Here is a 25,484-nt window from a genome sequence, read left to right as displayed (position 1 = left end):
GTTGATCTCCTAGGCAGGGCTGCCTGAGTGCTCTGGTGGCCCCTCAGAGTTGTGGACATGTGTGGAACCACACCCTCTTCCTTCCCTGTGCCCTCGGCCGCTCCTCTGCCCCTTGACCAGCTTCATGCTTATAGTCCATCCACCCCATCAGCCAAGTCCTACAACTCAGGATCTTCTCCCTCCCCCTCCTCATCCTCATGTCCAGAGAAATGGCTCTGGAATCCACATCCTGCTACCCATCATCACTGCCGCTGCCTTAGTTAGACCTTCAGCTTTTCTCGCCTGGACTTGGGGCCAACCCGCCTGGTTGCTCAGGCTGTGCACTGCATACCTCCAGGCTGTGGCGATCACCCTGCCCCGCGCTTGGCACCTGACTCACCCAGTCCAGCTCTCGTGACTCTGTGTACAGACACGAAAACTAAAAGTTGACGATGGGAAGACTCCCCCGGTGTCTCGCGACCGGCAGCCGCAGAGCAGACATTTGGGTCCACCTCCTCTGACTGGCAGGCCCCCGCTCCACGTTCTTCCTCTTCGCCCAGCCCTTCTGCACGGCAGCCGCCTCTTTCTCGCCTCCCGGAGACTCCATCCCTCCACCGCCGTGACTGCCGACGATGCCACTCCCCTGCTCACCCCCCATCGGTGCCATGAGCACAGGGGACAGCCAGGCTCTGCCCAACGGGTCCCGCCCTCTGTCTGCTCCTGTCTCCTGCTGGCCCCTCGCATGTCCCATGTCCCCGGTGCCAAAGCACACCACGCTGTGTCGTGACCCCGAGCCTTCTGTGTGCACCTGTCCTGTGAGCAATGCTGTCCCTTCCTCCGGCTGATGGATGGTGTTTGTCTGGTCCCCCAGACCCGCCACAGAGCCAGGTGCTGCAGGGGCTGGCCTACGTGGACCCTCGGTGGCCCCCCATCATGAGAGCCCGTGCCAGGCGGCACACGGTTCTCTCTCTGGGTTCTGGCCACCACCCACTGCCCTGCTCCCCGGGCACCATGCTGCCTTCGGGTCTTCCTGCCCGGTGCCCTCCCCTCTGTAAATTGTCCCTCATGCAGCTCACCCCTGGTGGCTCCAGGGACCTGTTTCCCGCCAGGACCCGGCTGCAGCGCTCCCCTCGGCATCCCCGCCACCGCGCACATGTTCAGGAGGCTCCCGTCCCGGCAGCAGGGAGGCTGCGTGTCGCACGCATCCCCGGGGCCCTGCTCCGAGCTCCCCCTCCCCGCCCCGCCCTGTCCAGCAAGCCCTCCGAGCTCCTCGGGGTCGGGCTCCGGCCGGGGCTCCGCTCTGTCCCCCGACACAACGTGGTGTGGGGCGGGGCTGCAGTGTCTCCTAGGAAGACAACGTGACCCCGAGCCACCCCCAAGGCCCTCTGAACCCTGGAGTCCTGGGGACAACAAGGGCAGAAGAGAGCCGCTGGCATGCGGCGGGAAGAAAGGACTTCTCAGGCCGGACCCTTCGTTCTTTACAACCTTCTCACATCCCCCTCCCCTCGGACCTGGCTTCCTCAAGCCTCCCAACCCGCCCCTTCCCCAGACTTCCAAAGTGGAAACAGAAGTCGGGGCGCCCGGGGGCTCAGTCAGTGAATGAAGCGTCCAGGTTCGGCTCAGGTCATGATCTCACGGTTCCTGGGGTCGAGCCCCGCGTCAGGCTCTGTGCTGACAGCTCAGAGCCTGGAACTTGCTTCTGATTCTGTGTCTGTCTCTCTCTCTCTGCCCCTCCCCCTGCTCATGCTCTGTCTCTCTTTCTCTCTCTCTCAAAAATAAACGAACATAAAAAAAAAAAGAAAACAGAAGAACACTAAAAAGGGATTGGAAATTGAAACGGGATCAGGACTGTCAGTCCCCCTCTACCCCACCCCCAACCCGCATTTTGCCGCAAGATCTGCTTGTGGCCTGGAAGTAAAGATACATGGTCCCTTGTAGTTAAAAAAAACAACAGACTAGGTCATGATTGAGCGGGCGCTGTCCAGGGTCAATGGCCCGTGGGGGGGGGGGGGACGCACCTGCAGGAGTGCTCTGAGGCATGCCCTCTCTGGGAGGCGTCAGGCGGGCAGGTGGGAGCAGTCGGGGAAAGAAAAGGACCTGGTCATGCCAGCCAGGTGCCAGGAGCCCCGGGGGGCGGAGAGCGAGTGCCCCCTCCTCCCTTCCCGGCGGGCACACGGGGTTCCCACGGCTGAGCCAGGGGCCTGGGGATGTGGGATTGTAGCGGTGGACAGAGCGTGTTAGGGGGTGAATTCTTCCCAGGAAGTTCCAGATGGGTGATTTGAGGACTGCCTTCGGAAAAACTAGGGTGAGCTCGTGACATTTATAGCGTCTGCCTTCCTGGGTTGGTCTATTTGAAGAAACTTGGGTGGAAGGTGGGCAGTCGGGGACAGCAGAGAACCCGAGCCCCTCTCCCCGAGTGTCCACTGGGAAGCCCACGTGAGGATGGAGGTTTTGGCAACCATAGAGAGTCCATGAAGGTATCAAGGACTTGGAAAAATACCAGGAATAAGGAAATTCGGGGGTCCTGGGTGGCATAAATGTACCCTACCGCCACCTTCCAGCTGGGTACAGAGATGGTAGTAATAGTGACAATCTGATACTCAAATGATCTCTGACAGTTTGTAATCAGCTGAGGACACGAGCAGCTAACATGGAAGTTAGGAAGCTGGTGAAGGTTCTGGGGCTCAGGTTCCGGCTCAGAGACTGTGGTGGGTCAGACTGTGTCCCTCAGGAAGATCCATCCAAGTCATAACCCGTGATACATGTGACTGTGACCGTTTTGGCAGCAGGGACGTTGCAGATGTAATTCAGACAGTGGATTAGGACAGGTCCCAACTCTCACAACTCATGCTCTCATAAGAAGAGAGGGATTTGGAGAAGCACAGAGGACACACACAGGTGGCGTGCGGCCGTGTGAAGGAGGCAGCAGAGGTGACGGAGCGGAGCGCACCCAGGATCGCCGGCGGCCGCCAGAGCCCGGAGAGATTCTCCCCGGAGCTTCTAGGAGGCACTCACCGTGCCAACACCTTCACTTCTGCCACCTGACCGCCCAAACCATGAGAGATTGAATCACCAGTGTTTTAAACCATCTTGATATGGTGATTTATTACTGCCCTGGGAATTGAATACAGATTCCTGCTGGCTAGCTGTGTGACTTTGAGAAAGTTGAGTAACTTCTCTCTTTCCTCCTCTCTGAAATGGGGACTCTACACATAAGGTGGCTAGAGCACTGCCTGGTCACAGCGGGGCACACAGCAGACCAACACATGCTCTGATCAATTTCATGAAGTTTTTTGAGCACCTACTAAGTGCCAGGCACTATGCGTAAATCCTTTGGTTCGATTCACACCACAACCCTGGGAACCTCTTCCCGTGCCATTTTGCAGTTGAGGAAGCTGTGGCCTCCACCGCGGCCTTGCGGCTCGGTTCTGTCGTTCTGTCGCTCCAGAAAATCACGGGGGCCTCCAGGTGCACCAGCGAGTGGGGAGGGAAGGTGAACTTCTGACGGACCGATTTTTGCTTTGAGGAGACCTAGGCCTAACTCATCTCTTAAAGCAAAACTCCAAGGAGGGAAGTGTTCAGTCTTGAAAACAGGAAGATCCGACATTAGTGGGGAAGGAGAGGAAGACACAGCTTTCCAGGGGAGGCCCGCCCAGCACACCCCAGGCGGTGGAGCTCCCCTTTCCGCTCTGCTCTCTGGCTCGGGGGGCGGGGGAGCTGCATCTCTGAGCACACGCCTTCGGGAAGCCTGAGGACTCTTGGAAGCGTGGGGAGGATGAGCTGACCCCAGAAGACATGAAGGCGCCACGTGGGTGAACCCAGCTAATCGACGCGGGAACGGGGGAGAGAGAAGATCGGCAGCCCGTGGGAAGCCTGGCTTTTGAACGCGACAGCAGGTGACAGCGACTTTGGAGAAGGTACCGGCATCGGAGAGAAGTTAGCCTGGAAGCATGTGAAGGGATTTTTTGCTGAGAGACGCAGGCCTGGTTATTCGCCTGCCTGTCGAGTGCTGAACTAGAGGAAATGAGCTTGTCACAGTGCTGGGCACTGAGAAAGTGCTGGGTGACAGTTGGTGGTGGACTCAAGCGAAGGGGAGGTTTTCGGGGGACGTAAGAAAGAATTTAACAGCTGTGAAGTGAACACACCCATCAACTGCTGAGGTGGGCCGCGAGAGCGCCTTAAGTCGACTTTCCAAAGAGAAATGTGTATGTGTCTGACCCTCACCAGATTTTAGAGCACGGTCGGTTGCTCATTGCTTACCCCATACACCGCAGATCGTGAAATCATTAAGACAGTTGTATACTTTTATTCCTTGAAGGAACCTTAGAAATCCACTCCGATGTCGGCACTTCTCTGCCTGTGGTTGAGTAGATGGCCTCCACGCCTCTCGAGGTCTCTCCTCGCCCGGGAGCCCCTGGCTTCCTCCAGGGCACACCGCCGGGGTGCAGGTCTGCGAAGACGGCCCAGCTGGGCGCCACTCAGAGCATGGACGGTGCACCCCAGCCCCGGGGATGGCTGGGACATCAGCAGACCAGTTCCCCGAAGAAATGTGGCCGCATTTCACGAGCTCACCGCTGTCCCTTCGCGCCAGATAGCGGCCTGAGGAGACGGCCGAGGGAGGCAGTCCTCACGTCCAGAACGACGAAAATGAGGGATGGGAAAGACGGAAGCTGAAGGAGCTTCTAATAAAAGAAAACCAGCTGACGTGATAAAGAGTCCTGGGAATCCAGTGGGAGGAAAAGGTAATCAGACCAAAGCAGTAATAAGACTGGAAAATGATCACCGTGAAGGCCAGCTTGATCTAAAGATTAAATTAGAAATAAGAGGCCTGGCTGGGAGCGGGGATGGGGTGGGGCGCCTAGGTGGCTCAGTGGATTGAGTGTCTGACTTTGGCTCAGGTCGTGATCTCATAGTTCCTGAGTTTGAGCCCCTCATCGGGCTCTGTGCTGACGGCTCGGAGCCCGGAACCTGCTTCGGATTCTGTGTCTCCCTCTCTCTCTACCCCCCCCCCCAAAATAAATAAACATTAAAAAGAAAGAAAGAAGCAGTCTGGGGAAAGTGTGGTGACAGGGACCGGAGCATGGAGCCGTGTGAGTGTGGCAGGGCCCGGCGGCAGAAGGGGGCACACGGGACTGCAGTGAGAGGCAGGGGCCGGAAGGGGGCGCTCCTGGCTCTGGATTCTCGTGTGACTCTGTCAGCAAAGCACGGGGGAGGGGGGGGTCCAAACTGCCACATCTTCTACCACCTCCAGGCTCTCGGAGCATGACACGTCGGTCTGGGGAGGGTGGCTGGGCTGCTTGGGGGCATCGCCCCTGGGGCAGAGGTCATGCTGGCTGTCCTGTGGGCAGGACTGTCTCATCATGGCTGTGCTGCCGCTGGTGTGACGCAGCAGGACGATTCTGTTTTCCATCTTCTTCTCTTTTCCCATTGTACTTTGTCCTTTCCTGGAGGTTTTGCCTTAAGAAGACCCCACTGGGGTGCCCGGCTGGCTCAGTCAGTAGAGCACACGAGTCTTGATCTCGAGGCTGTAGGTTCAAGCCTCATCTAGGGTGTGCAGATTACTTGAAAATAAAATCTTAGAAAGAGAAGACGATGCCGACCACACTGGATTCTATCTCCGCCATCTGCACGTCACTCGGTAGCATTTTAGTCACAGTTCATTTCCCTTTGTCCTTTTGGGGTGTCTTTTGGGTCAAGAATGCCCATACTGTAGGGACCTGAAGGGGGGAGTCTCTGCCACTTTCCAGCTGGCGATCCCCCCAAACACTCCCCGGGAGATGGTGATATCGGGGGGCAGTGATGGTTTCTCTTCTTCCATTCGCAAGTTCAGAGTTTAGACAGATCTGTGCAGTCCTTTGCGGCTGCAGAAGATTTGCCCACACCCGTCTCTGCACTCTTGGCACCTGCCCGTCCCAGGACTTGGCAGCCACTCGGGGTGCTATTTGCACTCTCTGTTCAAGGCTCAGGAGAGAAGGAAAAGCTGTGCCCCGGGCTCCGTCCGGCCTAGACCCTCGCCCTGGGGTTCCGTGCTGCTGTGCTGGGCCAGGGCTTTAGCCCGCTAGCTAGACCGCCAGGCAGGCCTCCCCACTGTGAGCAGGAGGAGGTGAGGGGAGCCCATGGGGGGGCCTCCGCGTCTGTGGGTCTCAGGTGATGGGAAGCGTAGACCCCTCTCATGCTTTTAACCTTCTCTGTAGCCGGTAGGTTCCAAAGTCAGCAGGCAGCCCCTGTGGAGAGGAGGGCAGTGGGCCCTGGGGGACGTGGTCACATCGTTTCTTAGAGGCCAGCAGACTCAGAAGGCGGTGACAGGAAGCCAGACACTAAGGGGCAGTAAGGGATGAGCACTGAAGACAGAAGGGTGACATAACTCATTTCAGTTGGTCCCAGAAAGGCGAGGCCATGAAGAAAAATCACGAGGCTCCCCAGAGTCTTCTATAGCATTCCTTAGTACACAGCATGGTAGGCAGGGTCTGGCCATTGCGGACAAAGCTGAACTGGGTGCCGTGAGCCCTTAGAAAGGCTGAGGAGGATACAAAAGGCTCAGGGGACGGTGGCACACGGCGAGGGCAGGCTCCCAGGCTTCTGTGTGCATCCACGCCCTCCCTGTCCCATTGTTCAGACACTACTGTAATCAAGATGTCTCCACACGTTGCAACACCAGAGGGGACACCTTACGGGCTTCTCGGTTCCAACCTAACCCATTGAGGTGAGGAGTGAGTGGGGACGTGGCAGACGCCAGAGAATGGTGAAACGGGTAATATCTGTACACTAAAGTCATGGCTGAAGTGAGAAATTATCAAAGGTAAATGTTTGTCTGTTTGTTTATAAGTAGGCTCCATTCTCTACGCGAAGCCCAACGTGGAGCTTGAACTCATGACTCTAAGATCAAGACCTGAGCTGAGATTGAGAGATTGAGAGATTGATGCTCAACGGCCTGAGCCACCCAGGCACCCCCCCACCCCCATTCCATTTCTCTCTCTTTTTCCTTCTTCAGTGGAGGACTGTCTGATATTCAAACTAGGAACACCAGAACTTAAAACAATAGAATGTTTCAAAACCAGGAGGAAAAAGGCGTCCCTCCTGTAAGTGTGTCTCAGCCTCGGGGTCCTAATGAATGAGAGTGTACAATCGTGGGTCAGAGTGAGATGTGAGAAGATGACCAGAGTAAAAACATCCCACGTTCTAGAAAGGAGGGACATCTGGGTCCAGGGGTTAGACACTAGTGAACTTGTAGACGAGATCACCATGCAGACAGTCTGTGAGAACTTGGAAAAGGACGTACTGATCGCTGGGAGCCAGTCCTAAAACCCGACGTCCAGGGAAATCTGCCTGGCGAGCAGTCACGCAGCCTGGCTCCCAGAGTCGGAGTTGACCACAGCCTGAAGCAGCAGTGAGATGCTGTGACCAAATACAAAGCCACCGTCAGAGACACTGCTAGAAATTCCGTTCTGGGGCATGGAAAATACTTCTCAGATACGCTCTGCGATGCTCACATCCCTTCTGGAACATGACTCCGCTCCGTGAACTGCCTGGGAAGCGGCCCTGGAAGGCTGGGGTGCGGACACAGAAGGCGCACAAGGAAGAGGGAGCTCGTCCTCACTGGTGAAGCACATGTGTTGGGCGTTGAGTTAAATGGGGGGGGGGTGTTAATACTTGATATCATGCGGAGATTATTACTCTCCCTGTTCAGGAAGGACGGGGTGGCATCGACTAAGCCATTTGCCGGAGGTCAACAGCTGGGAAGTTGGAAATGCTAAGACTTGAACCCAGATCTTTCTCCCCCTCCGCGGCCCCCAGGACAAGCCTGCCCCAGCGGTGAGGGATGAAAATGGGCTCTTTCAAGAATTGTTGAAAGAAGAGGGAGTGTGTGGCTTTAACAGTGAGGGGAGTAGATAGAAGCATGCAGTGATTCCTGAATATTCACAAGGGTGCCCTTGGAAGATGGGCCTGGTCTCACAGGCCCCACAGGGTGCAGCCAGGGCGTTGGGGCACAGCTGGTGGGAGCAGCTCCTGTTGGCCAACTGCCCGGGGTGCCTCTCACTGCACCCCTTTGCTCTGGAACCCCAGGGGCGAGGCGCAACCCCGGGATCATCCCTGCTTTGCTGGCGAAGAACCACAGGAGACAGTGACCGGGGATCACCCCCCAGTAAGTGGCCTAAAATCCGGGTCTGTCCCACACCAGGGCCAGCGTTTTCAACCACTTCCCTCCGCTCTATTCCTGGTGGTAGATTTCTTTCTCTCTCCCTCTCTCTCTCTCCCCTTTTCTAAATTTTATTTTAGAATATGCAAGCAGAAGAGAAGGGGAGTGAGAATCTTTTTAAAAAATTTTTAACATTCATTTTTGAGAGAGAGAGAGTGTGTGTGTGTGAGTGGGGGAGGGGCAGAGAGAGAGGGAGACACAGAATCTGAAGCAGCTCCAGCTCTGAGCTGTCAGCACAGAACCCAACGTGGGGTTCGAACTCACGAACTGTGAGATCATGACCTGAGCTGAAGTCAGACGCTTCACTGACTGAGCCCCCCAGAAGCCCCGAGAGAGAGTCTCAAGTAGACCCCACACTCAGTGCAGAGCCCAGTGTGCGAGTTGATCATGATCTGAGCCGATATCAAGAGTCGGACACTCAGCTACCCAGGCGTCCTGCTCATAGAGTTCTGATCGATGTAAGTGAAAATTCCCGAGTGACTGAGAAGCCCCCACAACGGGACTCATCAGGGAGTGAAGTGCCCGTTACTGACACACCCTGAGTGGCAGGGACACTGGGTTGGAGCCAAGCCTGCAGACCACACAGGTGTCTTTCTATGTTCGATTTGTTTCCCCTGTGCTCTTAAGAGAAATCAGTTTACTTCAGACGAACAGTCGGGATGGGGGGGGTGTTGATGGTGGGTCTGGTGGGTCCTTGTCACTCTGTCCACCTGAGTCTGGGATAAGCTCTGAGTCCAGTTTCTCCATGAGACTTTCTATGTTTGGGTCATTTATGATACATTCATGGGTCTAACGATCTGTAGAAATGTTTATTGCGATGGCTTTAAAGCGTAACCGTTCCACTAGAAGGTGAAAATTCTGATCCCATGCATATTTGAAAATGAAAAGAAATTTGAAGGGGGAACAAAACCTCAAAACATTAGTAATCATTATTATGCACGTGTTACAGTAATGTGTGAACTTCTCCGGTATCCTGCCCTTGCTCATTGGATGGAAAGTTGAGACAGTGGAGGTACTTTTTGGAAGCAGATCAAAACCGCACCAGACTTAGAGATGAAAAAGTGGGAGAAGCCTTCTTTAGTCTCTTGAATGTTCCCTTCCCCAACTCCCAACACACGCCATCACGCTTCTTTTTTTTTTTTTAATGTTTTATTTATTTTTTAGAGATAGAGAAAGACAGAGACTGAGTACAAGCAGGAGAGGGGCAGAGAGAGAGGAAGACAGAGAATCCAAAGCAGGCTCCAGGCTCTGAACTGTCAGGCCAGAGCCTGACGTGGGGCTTGAACTCATGGACCATGAGGTCATGACCTGAGCCAAAGTCAGGCACTTAACCAACTGAGCCACCCAGGTGCCCCACCACCACGCTTCTTAAGAAAACCAAGGTATGGAGAAATAAGCGTTCTTGGAATATGTTTCTTGATCTGGAATTCTGGACCCGAGGCCCTACTGGGTGGATGAGATGGTGTGGAAAATCCTGCTGCTCTGCTGGGTCGTCGGACGCTTCTCTAAGCTCTAACTAGCTGACTTTTGGGTTAGCGGGGTGCTGTTAGTCTACAACGCCTTAAGTTTCTGAACCCAGACATCGCAAAACCGTCTCCAGAGAGCTCCGGTCCACAGAGACTGCCTCCGTGCACAGGCTGTCCTCATGATTGCTGGAAATGGGCTTTGTCCAGCAAGGGAAAGGTAACCTCTGTTTCCTGCTGTTCCTGGGTACCTCCGCTTGCTGTGTCTCTGTGTCCTGTAGGCATTCAAAGTGCTCTCTCAGCTTTAGATCCACTTCTCTGCCCTTAGGGCATTCCACAGTAATTAAAATCTCAGAACCAGGAGGAGTTTTATGTAGGACACAGCTAAACCGACTGACTTTCCTTCTAGCGGACGGGGAGCGAATAACCAGACACACTACATTGTGGGTGCTTGTTAATGAGGGCATGCATGCCCCCTTCCCTCCTCAGCAGGCATTAGGAACTTTCTATGTGCCAGTTACCATGCTGGCACTGGAGCCATCAAGATGTAGTCCTTTTTCCTTCAAGGAGCCCTGGCCTAAATAGCATAGGGTAACAGACGTGCTGTGGTAATGGAGAGCCCAGGAAGGTTCAGCAGCTCAACGGTATTTGGGGTGTGTGGGGCGGGGGCCAGGAAGGCATTTCCGAACCAAGTTTTGAAGATTGCCAAGGGTGTCACAGCAGTGGTGACGGCAGGTGGGTGCATGGGACTAGTTTCAAAGGGCTGCATAAGTCCAGGCTCTGGAGAGAGGAAAGGAGGGCGGATGCTCCAGGCTGAGGAGATTGGACTTATTCTGAGGGTTGTAGGAAGCCTCTGAGTGGTTTTTAGAGGGAAGTAATGAGAGGTAGTGGTTTTCAGTCCCACTTGCCAGCTAGGTAGGGAACGGGTTGGCCATAAGTGAGCTGGGAAGCAGAGAGAAAGACCCAAGACGGGGTGCAAAAACCCAGGTAAGGAGGAAGGATCTGTGAACTAAGGCGGCGCTGTAGAGAAGGAAGGACATTTCCAAGCCGTGTGGGGGAGACGGGCTGCAGAGAACTTGGCCATAAGCAACAGATCGTGGAGAACAAGGCAGGGAGTCCAGGGTGCGGCGCGGGCTTCTGGCGTGAGTGGGTCTGGTGTTGCTCAACGCGACGGTGACTGAGAGAAGGAGGGTACCGACTGCTGGGAGAGTTATGAAGATGATGATTAATTCTTGGGGGGACACAATGCATTTGAGAAGCTTTGAAGATGCTCAGGAGAGAGGTCACTGGGGACACTTGGGTGGCTCAGTCGCCTAAGCATCTGACTCGATCTCAGCTCAGGTCATGATGTCACAGTTCATGAGATCCAGCCCTACGTCGGGCTCTGTGCTGACAGTGAGGAACCCGCTTGGGATTCTCTTGCTCTCTCTCAAGTAAATAAAACTTTTTAAAAAAAAAATAAGAAAAAGAGGGGATTTCTAGAAGCATTGCCAGGTGGGGGGCCTGGGTCTCAGGAGGGAGTTATAGTAGTTGGCTGACCCTTCCCTTTCTCGAAACCCTTGTTAAACAAACATGGGCACGTCTCATCTGTGCCTTTCACACTGGGTGGACGGGCAAGACGTACTGATGTGACTTCTAGCAGAGTGAGCAGAGGATTGTGTCCCCAGCGTGAACTCGGGTTTCTTGCCAGGACTGTTCGTCTCTGTGTCCACTTGTCTTCTGAGTGACCTTCCCATGCTTCTCGGAGTCCTTGGTGAGAATCTCAGTAAAAAAGGCTACTGAGAGACCGTATCAGTAAGAAGTACAAAGGCACGTTGCTCATCATTTCATCTTCCGGGTAACCCCATGGGGTGTTAAGAATGAACAGGCCCATTTTACAGGTAACAGCCTCTGAGGGTTCTGTAAGTGGTGAAGTAGTGGGTACGACTCTAAATCCCATTCTCTTTCCGCCAGGTACCCAGCCCTCACTTACAGTATAACAGATCAGCCTCCTAAATCCTTGGATGGGGGTTGTTACTGAGGAAGAGATGTTTTGTGGACGTGATGTGGCACCGGAAGTGTTTGTCCAGAGCAACCCTCTCCTTAGATGGCCCCAAACCGGTGCCCCTGATGCACGCATCTACGCCCCTGCCCTGCCCTGTGCCGGCAGCACTGGGACCCGTCAGACCGGGTGGCACCCTGTCCTAGGCCCAGGGTAGACTCAGCCATCACGGCCTTGCTTCTGACTGTCGCCAGCTCCCCCTTGGCCTCCACTCGGGTGCCCAGCAGCCCGAGAGATCCTTCCATTCAGAGCATCAGGAAGCCAGTCCTCAGAAGCCTCGGGAAGCTGCTCACCTCACCTGGGAAGCAGGCTCTGCCCTTCGGGGGCCCCATGTCCTGGCCTCTGGCTGCTTGGATGACTCCGTCATCACACCCCTCCGTTGAGCCGCACTGATCTCTGGCCGTTCCCTGAGCACTTCTAGCACCTTCTGAATGCCGCTGGGCTTTCGTACTTGCTGTTCCCACTTCCTGCAGGGCATCTGCCCCAGCAGTTCCCTCACCCTCAGGCCCCTGGCTCTCCGTGAGGCCTTCCTGCTGGCCACGCGGCCTCCCGCCTAAAACAGCCTCCCCACCGCGCTCCGACCCTTACTCTGTCTGTTTTTCCTCAGGGCGCTCGGCTTCTGTTTCGGTTAGAGATCCGCCGTGGGGTCAGAGTTTTCTGTGTCCTGCCTGCCTTTACGGATCTGGGCTGGGATAGCGCCAGCCCACGGTGTGCACGCTGGGGGAGTAGGGGAGGGGCGGGGGAGTGAGCACACAGAGCCGAGTGACAGCCTGCCGGACAGGGACGGGAGGTGAGGTCACTGCCACTGAGGGACTTAACACCGAGCGTCTTCGTCTCTCCACACGCGGCCGGCACTGCCGCCTCCCTGAGTCCCCTCGCTTGGAGACAACTGTGAACAGGTGTCCGGAAATTGCGCCCATCTGCACGGCTCAGATGCAGGCTGATTGCTCTGATGCGAAGGGCAGCCATTGTTTTCCTTCTCACACGCAAGTTACCAGCACAGATTTGCTGCCCAGGGACAGCACGGGGTCCGTGACCTGCCTGGGCCCGCTCGTCTAAGTGCAGAAGCCCCCCAGGGCGGTGTCAGCACTGCAGGGGCCTCGAGAGTGTCTCCTGCATCGGCGTGTGGCTCTCGTAGGAAGAAGTGCTCTCTGTCCTCAGTGTGTCCTTGAACAGAGGTTCCCTTATTCGAGATCTAACCCTAATGCCGTCTTCAGTGCGTTTTTCTGTTGCTCTTTCTCTAGGATCTTCTATGTCTCTCATGATTCCCAAGACCTGAAGATCTTCAGCTACATCGCCCGAGACGGTGCCAGCAATATCTTCAGGTGTAACGTCTTTAAGTCCAAGAAGAAGGTAAATGAGTGGTCATAAGTCTCGGAGGGAATGAGAGGGACCCGAACGAAACATTGGCCCGCCCACTGTTGAGAGGCAGGACGTGACGTGGCTGTCTGCATGCACGACAGGAGGGGGCCGTCGAGCAGTCCGCCGGCACTCTTGCGTCGCGAGATTCTCCTTCCGTTTTATCTGAGCTTTGTACTCCGTGACACGGAGACGGCCAGAGAGGGCTCGACCGTTGGATGAGGGCTCTGGATGGGGACAGGTGGCCAGCACCGGGAGTGGCGCTCCCCTCAGGGTGTGGCGGGAAAGAAGGGCGGCCGCTTATTTAAGTGACTTTTCATGCTAATTCCGGGTGTAGATCGGGGGCCTGTAAACCACGCCCCACGGAATCTCGTTGAGACTTGGTGTCCGAGGCTGGTTGTCCCGGCGGTTGTTTTGGTGTAACCTGGACGCTTGAGTCGAGGCAGCTCTGGCCGTGCGGCAGGGGCGCCCCCCCCCCCCCCCCCCCCCCCGTCAGTCCTCCAGGCACTTAACACGCAAATCTGGTGCTGGAAACCAGGGTGTGGTCCCCACTCTCCTGGGTCTCGGCCTCCTTGTCTATAAAATAAGGAGAGACAAAACCAGAGTTTCCTAAAATGTCTCCTGTAAAATATTTACCATCCGAAATGCTTCCTTAACTGTTAAAAATATCCTCTTTGAATTTTCTGGGAAGCCCTAAAGTTGGAGAAAGCCCTCGAACTCTGTTTAACCCAGCATTTCTCAAACTGATTCGGCCACGGAATCGTGTTTTTTTCCATGGGATCCATCTGATATTCTGGGAACTATTTTTTCTGCAGAAGAGATTGCAGAAAAAGCTTGTTTATGCCTCTAAGATTCTTTACAGGTCTGCCATTCTGCACGAAAGCCATGGAGCATGGCTTTCTGTGGGGATGATTTCCAAATCCTTTCCCATGTACCCTCTCTTTGATTCTGGATGGCAGCCTATACTATAAAGCATCTTTACTAGATTTGTAGGTACCACGTCAAGTGGGCACAATAAGAATAGTGCATGACAGGGTCGGGATTCACTAACTTGTGTGTTCTGTCCTGTCCCCCACCCTAGCTCCACCCCTAAAATTCTACTGGGCTGATTTAGCTTCTTCCTCTAAGGAGATTGGGGCCCTTGGCCACCTGTCCCCAGGCTTTTTAATGCAAATCATGGAATTTGGGTTGAAAGAGCTAGAACTGGAAGGGTGGGAAGAGCTAGAACTGGAGAGGTGGGAAGAAAATGCGAAAGTTGCCAGGCTTCCCTTCTAGATAACGGATAGTTGAGCTAGTTGAGCGGAAAACGTGTAAATGGGGCTAAGGTGCCGGCCTGTTGAAGAACTGATGTGAAGAGGAGGAGGATGAGGGAGCGAAAGAAAAGCCGGAGGGGCTGCAGACGGCGTGTAGGGCTTGGGACAGTGAGCGGCTCTTCTGCAGCTGTGAGGTGCAGGGGGTCTGGGAAATGCAGTGCGTTGGCGGGACTTACGAATCAGATCAACTCTAATGTTCTTTGACAGGTGCAACTAAAGACTAGAATCCCCGTTTAATTCATTTCGAGTGCTGGCTGTACATCTGACCACAGCTGTGTCCAGAGACTGGACCATGTGGACTTAGAATTTAGTAGAGATACAAATGGCACATTATAATTTTCCAAGCGCTTTCATATCTAATCTTACTTGATCCTTCTAAAACCCATGGAAAGAAGTTAAGACAGGTACTTTTCACCCCCCCAATTTCACAGATGAGTAAATTGAAGCTCAGGGAGATTAGATGATTTATCCACGGTCCCCTGAAGAAGCACTGGCTGGAGGCCAGGAGAGACGTGCAGAAAGACCTAGGCAAGGGCTATCCTTAGATTTGCTTTGCTGTCAGAGCTAGCGTAACAATGCAAACGCCACGGGATCGCCCGGTCCTTTGCCAAAACCCGGTCTGAGAGCAGTGCCCGCCGGAACTTTAACCTTAAAGTAAAGCACAGGATTAAGTTCTTACTACCGAGCGACCAGGGAGGGGTCACCCTGCTCCCTATCTGTTCTGCTTTTTCCGTGTCTCCTAGCCCTCATAGCTAACTCTGATCTCCAGCTCTTCCATTTTCCATGTCCCATTTGCCGCCATCTACTGAGCCTGTAACTCCTGGTACAGTGGATTCTCGGGCCCTTTGCTGGCCCTCAGCCATGTGGCTGAAGGAAGGGCTTCCAGAGAGCCTGGCCTGTGACCCTCCCTGGTGCTGAGCTCTCGGTGGAAGGGCCAGCCTCCCAGCCGGTGGGGAGGGTGGGAACATGCCTGCAAGCCTCTGCACCCTTACCCCGGGAAGCCTCCGGAGGTGGTGCCGGACGGGTTTGTAAAGCACTTCTGGTCTTGGGAGAGCATAGTTGGCTTGGGAAAGAGTTTTAATTGGCAAGCCATAGGAATACTTACGAAGTGGGGAGGGCAGGACTGTATACTCTGAGGAAATGCGTTGCAGGGATGATTCTGGATTGTCGGGGGTCAATAGGGAGATCTCTTGACAGGCAGCCGGCGACCTGGATGTTCTCGTGTCGATCATAGGGTAAAAAGCCCTGGGGCGAGCCCCATGCTCTGTCGGGGCTTTGGGTATTGCTGTGCAGATCACGCGTGGCCCCGTGCGTGTGCCCGTGGCACGCTTCCCATGACAGGCTCCCAAGGTGGTTGTCTTAGTTCACCCTGCGGAGCAGGATTGCCTCTTCTGTCATTTGAGAAAATGGGTCTGGTGTCCCTGCTTTCCTGGTGGGGTCCCACCCCCCACCCCGTGTGTCCCTCCGGCAAGGTCATGGTTCTGTATCTGCGGGTCTTCACCCGGGTCGCTCATGTGTACAACCGGCGTACTTCCCCTCCTGGGCTTTTGTCATGAGCTAGAGAGCAAAAGGTCACAAGGAGGGAACCTACCACCCACGTGTCAGGCATCTGATCTCCGGGTTACCCAGGTTCTAGCTTTCAATGAGGTCAAGCCTTATATGAAGTCGTCTAGTTTGGCTACCTGCTATGTGCCTGTGAGTTGTTTATTTTTTTAATTTTTTTTTAAGGTTTATTCATTTTTGAGAGAGAGAGCAGGAGAGGGGCAGAGAAAGAGGGAGACACAGAATCCAAAGCTGTCAGCACAGAGCCCAACACAGGGCTTGAACCCATGAACCCTGATATCACCTGAGCTGAAGTCAGGCACTCAACTGACGGAGCCACCCAGGCACCCCTGTGCCTGTGACTCTATGTGAATTATCTAATTTCATTCCTATGGTTCGTCTGTAAAGACAGGTACTTATGCTGGGAAAACAGAAGCTTAAGGGACATAAGTCCAAGTAAGTAGAACTGAACCCAGAGAGTCTGCCTCTAGCGCCCACATCCCATTTTCCATCAGGAAGTCACGTGATAAATAGTAGCCTTGTCCCCCAGGACCTATCTGTGACAAGGATCCACTGCACTTGTCACTTGGGAATGATGAGCTCCTTCACTCTGAATGACCCAAGTCACTTTGACCTAGACCTTCTCTCACCATCTTCAGTCAGTGTCAACTCCACTTGGATAGTTGAGGAAGGAAAGGTCCAGGGAAGTAGGTTGCTGTGGGTCATGTAGCGAGTGGCAACAGTGCCACTGAGGTTAGAACCAGGCCTCCCGTCTCCCAGCCCAGAGCTTTGGCCGCTAAACTCTGTTACATGAAACTCACACACGGAGCATAAGCCTTTGGACTTGAGTTTCTCCAGCCATCAAAGCAGATGAAAGGCATCTCAGGAATGCAGGTTGTTATGTGTGAAGCAACCTGATCTTCAGGAACAAGTCCTGTGCGACCGGGAAGGATTGTCAGGACTGTTGGTACGTGTCTGTGGAGGGGCGACTGTCCCAGCACCATTCACACTGTCGTCAGGAAGGAAGACGGAGACACGATCTCTTCCTCGCCCGAGTATCCAGGGGAAACGTTTCCTAATACCGGGGCATTCTGCTTCCCCCTACCGTGGGGGGTAGAGTGATAGTATTCATTTGCAAGCCCTCTTGCCTCTTGCATGGTGTCTTTGACCTCTCCTGTGGAGAGGATGTCACCCTCCTGTCATTTTCTCCCGGCCTCAGGAGGATGAGGCTGTCGGCCCTGATTAAGTGTGACTGGACTTATTAGCGCATCAGCGTGTGAAGTGCTGGTGATTAGCAGGAGCCGTAGGAATCTCCCCGTTATCTTCACGGGGCAGCTCCTTGAAATCATTTGCCTGTAATCACAGCTCAGTTGGCTTGGTGAGAAGAAATTACTTCCTCCTGTAATGCTGTCACCATCAGATTAGAGGCCACAGCTGAGACGTTTCACTGTCCTTGAGCGATGGCAATGGATTTTGAATGACGATGACAGTCACGTGTCTAAGGGTAAGTCGCTTCCCTGGCCAAGTGTAGGATATGCAGGAGAGACAGGTCCTAACCTCAGGGGAAGAGCCTATCTCTATATCTTAAGTGTTGGAGCCAAATGGGCTCAGGAAGTCCAACCACAGAACTCACTGGTCTCAGAACTCATCTGGTCCAAACCTCCCTGTTGGTGGATGAGGAAATCGGGATCGGGAAAGGTGAATCTACTTGCTCGTGGTCACCCTGGTGGTTACTGGCAGTCCTGAGGTTATAACCCAGCCTTCTTTTCTCTACGGTACTGATTCATGGACTAGCGGAGTACAAGGAAGAGCCCAGGAGTCTCCTGGAAAATTTAAGATCCCCTATCTCCTGTCAATGTTGAAAGTCTACCCACTTTGAAACGAAACTTGCCCCATAGCGAGCAATATTCTAGTGTCCAAGGCCTTGCCTCCATCAAATTCCAGGATCAAGGCTATTACACAATGAGTTGGCCAGTAACTGAGCCCATCTCTCATTTCAGAGCCTTAGTATCCTGGGATCTTCCTCTGTAGAGAAGTCCACATATGTTTCCTGGCTTCAGCATTGCGGATTCTGTACATTGCAGTCATTTGATAAGAGAGAAGCTTAAATCTTTTACTGCAGTTCAAACACACACCAAAAAAGCACATTAAAGAAACATGACCTTCAGTTCTACCTTTTTGTTGTTGAGACTCTGCGGTGGTTCGGGTCAAGGAAAGGGCGCTGTCCTTTATTGCTGTGATAGATGAGAAGACTTAGAAACCGGGGAGCTGTCCCAGAGCTGACTTCTGGGGCTTCCGTCCCCTGGAATTCAGAAGCACGTGGCAGACGGCGCTCCCGTTGGGGCTGAGGGACAGTGGATAAGAGCAGAGAAGCGAGAGCAGGCAGATGAATAAGGAGCCTTCCTTGTAGGAAGCGCCCCACTTCTCTTTCTCTTTTTACCATCACTGTCTCCACCTTGCATTTTGCTGTCACTTTCCTTTCTTACCTGAAGACTCCTCCCTTATCTCCTGGAATTTGAAATACAGCTTTTTCCAGGACAACGGAATTCGGAACAGCGCCCAGGGTGATTTATTAAGTCAGCTGCAGAAGGAGACAAATAGTTACCACTCTTCCCGTGTATGTAACACGCGGAAGAGTCCCAATGTTCCCGGAGCCATCCGACAGCAAGGTCGCTTAAAATGAGAAGAGCAGAGAGGATCATGACGGGCTGGACTTTTCCCTCTGGATCAGTGGAGTACCGGGATCCACCTTTAGATTTCTGTCTTCCTGAAGCTACCGTAGCAGGAGTCCCACCGAGGAGCCTCCCATTCTCACTGGGAGCAAGATGGCCACTCGTGATCGCTCGGATACCGACACCTGCCTGGCGGGTACTTAGTACCCACGGTAGGCACGCTCTAGGGCAGCCTTGGTTGCATCCTGACATCTGTGCTGCATTGAGGGACAGCCTGGGAGTGAGCAGGAAGGGAGCTTTGCTCCCATGAACAAGTAGATGGTTTAAAGAGGCATTTCTGTGTGTCGTGAGGGTAAGTGGCATAAAGTCCTCAGGCTGCTTCCTTTCCAGGCCTGTCTTACAAAATTGCCTGTAATCGGCTCTCTCCTGAGCGGCCTCGCCCCCTCTCTGCGGCTGAGAGCCCCTCTGAGGTTAGATACTCCTTCCCCGTTTTGAAAACATCAAAGCAACTATATCCAGCCTAATCTTGACAACGCAAAACCCACAAATGCTTCGGGGCCGCTGATGGAAAACGGCGTCTGGCCAGGAAGACTTGATCCGTGTGACCAAGAACTTTCAGGGGCTTTGTGAAACAAAACTGGATTTGTGCTGCAATAATACAGTAGGGTGATGCTATTTAAAAATCTAGTAAATTCCAGAGAATGGCCGGACCCCGGGGCTGGACAAGGCTGCCTTCCCAGCATGCCGCTTGTTTGCCCTGCTTTGTACCTGGCCGTCCTCACATCTCTAAAACTCCACTTTAATTTCCAAAGGCCTGTTGGTGGTCATGAGACATGAGCAGCTCCTCCTGACCCCTGGGGACCTAAGAAAAGTTCTCTGAACGCTGCTTTCTGGGAGAGTTCTCGCCCCTAGGCTTAGACGTGGCTTACTAACTAGTAAGTCTTAGCACATGAGGACCCTGCATTCCAAGGTGGCAAGCAGAACCCGTTTTCTTGTGTAGACGGCCGGAAGGTCCCTGAGTGGGGCAGGCTCAGCACGCCCGAGCCAGCTTCGCTGTGCAGGAGCGGATGGCCCCAGGGGCGGGAGGGACAGCCCCACCAGGTGCAGGTTCTGGTAATTTCCCCAACCGGGTCCTTACATAGGAGGAATCTACTAGAAGTGGGCCTTTCACTGGTGAAGGGAGACGAGCCTAAAAGGTCAGGGGGGCACGTGACCTCATGCAGCCATTTCTGAGAACTCGGAGCCACCCAGCCTCTTCTAACTGCTGTAGTGCTTCCCGCGTCACTTCCGGGTTTACAGCCGTGCTGTAACTTGGGTAGCCTGATTCCACGTTCAAGTTCAGAGGACTCGCCGTGGAGCATGCTACCGTGGTGTCCTTTGAGTGTGAATAAAAATAAATGCTACATCAGAGCGGCCTGAAACGTACACTGACTGGAAGGAAACCATTTGGCAGTGGATGTACAAATCTAGAACTCGAGTCCAGCAGTCTCCTCGTAGTGGAACCCGTCAGAGCAGCTCCCACCAGAGGTCACCTGGCCCAAGGGTTCTCCTCTGTCATGAGTTGGCCGGGAAGAGGGTGGTCTCGCCCTTTTGGTGCTCACGTACATACGAAGAAGCAATCCCCTTAATATCTCTATGTTTCTGTTGTTGGCAACAAAAAGAAAGAAAGAAGCCCAGAAGCCCAGCCTTTCATATTTACTTTCTGTCTTCACTGCCTTTCGGCACAAAAACCTGAACTCGCTCGTTCCGTTGATGCCGCAGAGGTGGAAGTACACAGCCATCCGAAGAGCGGGCAGTAAGGAGCCATTTCTAACATGGGGCAGCAAGACTGGACCCTCACGTCTGCATTTTCTGCCTCTCCAGGGAATCAGAGGTAAGGGTCGGCTGCTTCGGCCAGCAAGCCTACCAACATGTAGAAACGTGAAGCATGCAGCATGTAACTACTAAGCGTTCAAAACCAGCCCACTCCCGACCGTTTTGGGCTTATCAGTGGTTGGTTGAAAGTGGTAGGCATGTTCCAGGTGTTTGTCCTTGATGAAGGTGACAGAGGTGGGAGCCATAGTCTGGCTGCTTCAGATGTCCGTCCTGAGTGTGTTCCATTGTCCAGCTTGCGACGTCTGAGAAACGCAGGTCGTCCGAGAAGTCCTCTCCTGCTGGATTTAAAGCTGAGTGCTCCCTTTTAAAGAGAAGATTAGCAAACCTGTCCCTGGCCCTTGTCTAGCCCTGTAGATTTGGGGGCACTTGTTTGAAGACCTTTCGACTCTTATCATCTTTTATTTTTTAATGTTTAATTATTTTTAAGAGAAAGCATGTGAGTGGGGAAGCTGCAGAGAAAGAGGGGACTGAGGACCCAAAGCGGGCTCTGCGCGGACAGCAGCGAGCGCGATGTGGGGCTCCGACTCACGGACCGTGAGAGCGAGCCCAAACGAAGTTGGACGCTCCACTGATGGAGCCCCCCAGGCGCCCCTCAGCTGTTAACATCATCTTAGAAGCTGGTTAAGGGAAGTGTCTGTGGCTCACAGGGATGGCGGCTTGTAAAATGTCCCCCTAATAGAACCTGAGAGTTTACAGCAACAGGCACTATAGTGAACCTGGGGCCTCACTGGATGGACACGGCCGACCTGGAGTCAGAGCATCCAAAATGCGACTCATCTCAGCTATGGGCACAGGGTGAGAGCCACAGTTAAATAAACTGTGGGGGCTGGATGTCCGGGGACAAGGAGCAGTGAGCTGTGCCCTTAAACGCTGCCTGGCGGACCCCGGACCCAGGCTAGGGAAGAGAATGAAAGCCAACTGATTCTGCAGTCAGTCATCTATCTCTCTGGAGGCCAGGCCCTGAGAATCTCGCACGTGGATCTTTCTCACAGCCTGTGTGGGTCGCTTAAGACTGTAGAACAGGCTTCCTTGTCCTGTCTCCTCTCCAAGTGCAGCAGTGGAATACTGAGAGCCAGGGTCAAGTTTGATTCTTGGGCTGTTAAGAGATATGGCTAAATAGCTCCTCACCCTCCACCCCAACCCCTGCCCCAAGAAAGGAATGAAGGGAGGGAGGGAGAAAGGAAAGGAAAGGAAAGAGAAGTAGCCAAAAACAGACCCAAGTGAACCATGTGCTTGGAGCAAGACTGGGAGGGCTCGCAGGGTTACACTTGCTGCCGGTGGTGTTCCCCGGGGACTCGGACTCCGCATTCGCCGGCTCTGATGCTTAGACAGTGGCTTCCAGGTCCCTGGTCTGCAGGAGCAGCAGGGAGACCCACCCTTTCCAGTAGAAGAAAACCGAGCTTCTCTTCACGTGGCAAACCGAGCATTCAGTTGTGGCAGGCAAAGGATTCTGGATCGCGGCGACTGCTTTCGTTCATTGTAAGGACGACTTGGGCCAAATGCGGTCTGTCATTCCAGCCCACTGACTGTCCTAGAACTGGTGAGGTTCCACCTGGGTCACTGCAGGGAGGAAAACCTCTTTGTACCCTCCTTTGTGAGCTTGTGCCCCAGAGCCACCTTAGGGCTCTCCGGCTCCTTTCTTTGCTGGCTTCGTGGGTTTCCCTCCCGCGGCCCCCGGCCCATCCCGGGCCCTTCTCGTGCCCTTTGCAGGGGGCGCCCGCGCGCTTCACCGGCTGTCTCCCCTTCTCCTTCCCAGAGCCAGGCCATGCGCATCGTGCGGACGGTCGGGCAAGCCTTCGAGGTGTGCCACAAGCTCAGCCTCCAGCACACCCACCAGAACGCAGACGGCCAGGAGGATGGTGACGGCGACAGGGACAGCAGCAGCTCGGGGGAACCAGGTAGGCAGCTGGCCGGGCGCTGCAGTGGCTGCGGGTGGCCCCGCAGGAGAGCGCGGGCACGGGACACGGCGCCCCTTCCCTGGGCCCCAGACCGCCCAGCCATTCAAAAAACACTTTTATTTTTTTTCTCTTTCTCTCTGGATTCTAAATTTTCTTTAAGGACTGTGTGTGGCTTTTATAATAGACGATTGAAGATGTTTATCTTTATGCTACCAGATCCAACCCCAAAGACAATTCCAGCACAAAAGCAGCTCCATAAAACAAATTAGAAAGAAGATAAAGTTATAATTACCTTAATGGCTTAAAAAAAATTTTTTTTAATGTTTGTTTATTTTTGAGAGAGAGAAAGAGAGACAGAGTGCAAGCGGGGAGGAGCAGAGGGGGGGGGGGGGACAGAATCCGAAGCAGGCTCCAGGCTCCAAGCTGTCAGCACAGAGCCCAACGCGGGGCCTGAACCCAGGAACCGTGAGATCATGACGTGAGCCGAAGTCGGTTGCTAACCGACTGAGCCACCCAGGCGCCCCTCAGTCTCTCGTTTTGAAGTGTCACTGAAAGGAAGAAGCCAGAGTTAGTCATCTGACAGTCGATGTGGGGGAAAGTATGAGCATCAGGAAAGAGCAGGGGAAAACTCAGTATTGTTTATGTTAACTTACGTGGAAAACACAAGAAAAGAAACTAATCACTATTAGAAACAGGAGAAGTCACTTAAGGAGGGGAGTCTGGAAACACCACAGTTAACTCAGGGTTGTTGGCTTTTTTCCCCCAATGACCACTTGGAAGACTTAGTGGAAGAAAAAATTCATTAGAATAACAATTTAAAAAAATAAAATACCTATAAATCCCTATAGTAAAATGTCTATGTTTTACACAAGGAAAGTTATAAACAAGTGCAAAGTTCTTGGTTGGAAAACAACTATAGTTTTTATAAAAAGCAAAAACAAATTCTCCTATAAATCTCTCAATTTAACAGAACGGTACACATTTCTGATGGCAAGCGGGGTACGTCAGAAAGCTATCATATTCAAAACTTGCAGGATAGAGATAAGGCCGTGTTTGGAGGAACAGCCAAAAGTTCAGCTATTTATGTAGATGGATAACCAACCATGAAAATCAAATTAGTTAAGCATCCAGTTCAGGACGCCGCAAAGGGCTTGAGTTGAATTTCATTCCAGCTGCCCCCGCCCCTCGCTGTGTGATTCGGGGCAAGTTCATAACCTCTCTGGGCCTTTGTTTCCTCTTTGGAAGAAAACAGGAGTGATTGTGACAATTAGGTGAGCAGGTACGTGAAAAATGCCGTGTGGTTTCTGGCCCATAGTGAACACCAGATAAATGTGAGCTGTTACTATTTTTTTTTTCACGGTAAAGGAACAATTTTATTTTTTTATTTTTTATTTTTTTTAATATAACACGATTTATTTTTTTAACATATGCAATTATTTTCCATCATTTACAATACAGTAGTTACAATGACACTCCAAACAGAAAAGCAAAGTAAAAAATCAAAACACCAACTTCTATTTCATGTAATTAGACTTACATAAATACAGAAAAATTAAAAATGCTAGAATGGAAACATTTCTGGAAAAGATGAGCAATGACAGATGCGTGGCTTTGCGGACACGAAAGCATAAAGCTGTAAGAGGTAAAACTACTGATGCAGGAGTATGTCCCCGACTGGATCAGCATGGAAGGTTCAGACACAGACCCGATGCACCTGCTCATACAGGGCACATAGAAATAGAAGCCCCATGGAGAAAAATACAGAAATAATTACATTTAAAAATCCACGTGCCTTTGACCCACAGATTCCCCTCGAGAATGTATCATAAGGATAAACCCATAGATGTACGTGTAAAGTTAGAGAAGCAAAGAATTGGAAACAGCATGAGGGAGTTTTCAAATAAATTAGGGCACAGAGAGCAGAATATTACACAGTCATTAAAACGAATGAGTCTGCTCCTAGGGCACCTGGGGAGCTCCTTGGTTAAGCGTCTGATGTCAGTTCACATCATGATCTCACAGTTTGTGGGTTCAGGCCCCGCATGGGGCTCTGTGCTGACAGCTCGGAGCCCGGAGCCTGCTCTCAATTCCTGTCTCCCCCTCTCTCTGCCCCTCCCCTGCTCGCGCTCTCTCTTAAAAATAAACATACATTTAAAAAAATTTTCTTTAAAAATGAGTCTGCTCTCTATAAAATGATACAAAGCCGGCCCAAGATACTTTGTTTTTTTTTTAAATCAAGATCTAAAACTGTGAATGTGGTATGCTACCAACTGCATAAAAAGACCTATGTATAAATGTCTGTGTGTGTGAACACAGCCACGCAAACACCTGTGTGTTCGCCATGCAAAGAGCATCTCCAGAGTGGTACGCATGACACCGGGGACTGTGGTTCGCTCGGGGGCAGGGAACTAGGTGACTGGGGACAGGGACAGATTTACTTTCTCGGTGCACCAGACCCAGGGCGGGCTATGCCGCGCGGAGAAGGGAAGCCCATGTGCCAGGGCACCTGCCGTCAGAGCACTGAGCCGGGAACACGGGTCCCGTGCGGCACCGACTCTCCTTTCGTGACATCCTGCACCCCTGCTGGTTGACAGTTGGAACTCCGGGAAGCTTTCAAACCCACTGGCAGCCAGTATGCACCTAAGCAAAAAAACTCTAACCCAAAAGGACAGGGCAGGGTCTCTGGCGAAACCCTGGATTTCCTGCAGTGAAAGGGGTCAGCGCCTGTCAGTGGGGGCGCTCAACTTCCGTCTGGGGAGCTGGATCTCGGCTCCAGACCCTCTGCTCACTGCTTCATGAGGAGGTCGGGCTGGGATGGGCCGGCCTTTTGGAGAGAAGAGCTGTTTGGGTTTCGCCAAGACCCCTGGGCTCCGCTCTCCTTCCTCCTGCAGCCCCTGCAGGTCTGCTGGGTGGGGAGGGAGAGGTTCCCCGTAAGGAGCTCCCTCCCATCCCTGTCTGAATGCATCACGTGCCTCCGTTGTCGGTGGTCTCTGCGTCACCTCCAGGCAGACGTCCTACCCGGGCGTCAGCGCCCTGTGTTCTGGGAGGCCTGGCTTCCAGCCCTGCTGCCATTCCCTTCCCTGTCCCCTTCCAGAAAATGTAGACCCTTTTCTCTGTGGGTTCCTGTGTTCATCCAGGCCGATGC

At 53.2% G+C, this 25,484-nt stretch overlaps 1 protein-coding gene across 3 annotated transcripts in view; it reads left to right on the top strand.

Moving 5' to 3' along the window:
* The window catches only part of NOS1AP (nitric oxide synthase 1 adaptor protein), a 292,958-nt gene that overhangs the window by 231,372 nt on the left and 36,102 nt on the right, over positions 1 to 25,484 (top strand). For all 3 annotated transcript variants that reach the window (XM_029935726.1, XM_029935722.1, XM_029935721.1), the window contains exons 5-6: positions 12,925 to 13,033; positions 22,198 to 22,339. In XM_029935726.1, coding sequence (XP_029791586.1) covers positions 12,925 to 13,033; positions 22,198 to 22,339 — 251 coding nt within the window. The remainder of the gene's footprint in view (positions 1 to 12,924; positions 13,034 to 22,197; positions 22,340 to 25,484) is intronic.

This window comes from Suricata suricatta, chromosome 3 (genome assembly GCF_006229205.1).
Source record: "Suricata suricatta isolate VVHF042 chromosome 3, meerkat_22Aug2017_6uvM2_HiC, whole genome shotgun sequence".
In the NCBI taxonomy this organism is placed as follows: domain Eukaryota; kingdom Metazoa; phylum Chordata; class Mammalia; order Carnivora; family Herpestidae; genus Suricata; species Suricata suricatta.
Note: the sequence above shows the minus strand (reverse complement) of the source record. Positions and strands in the feature narration are given on the sequence as shown.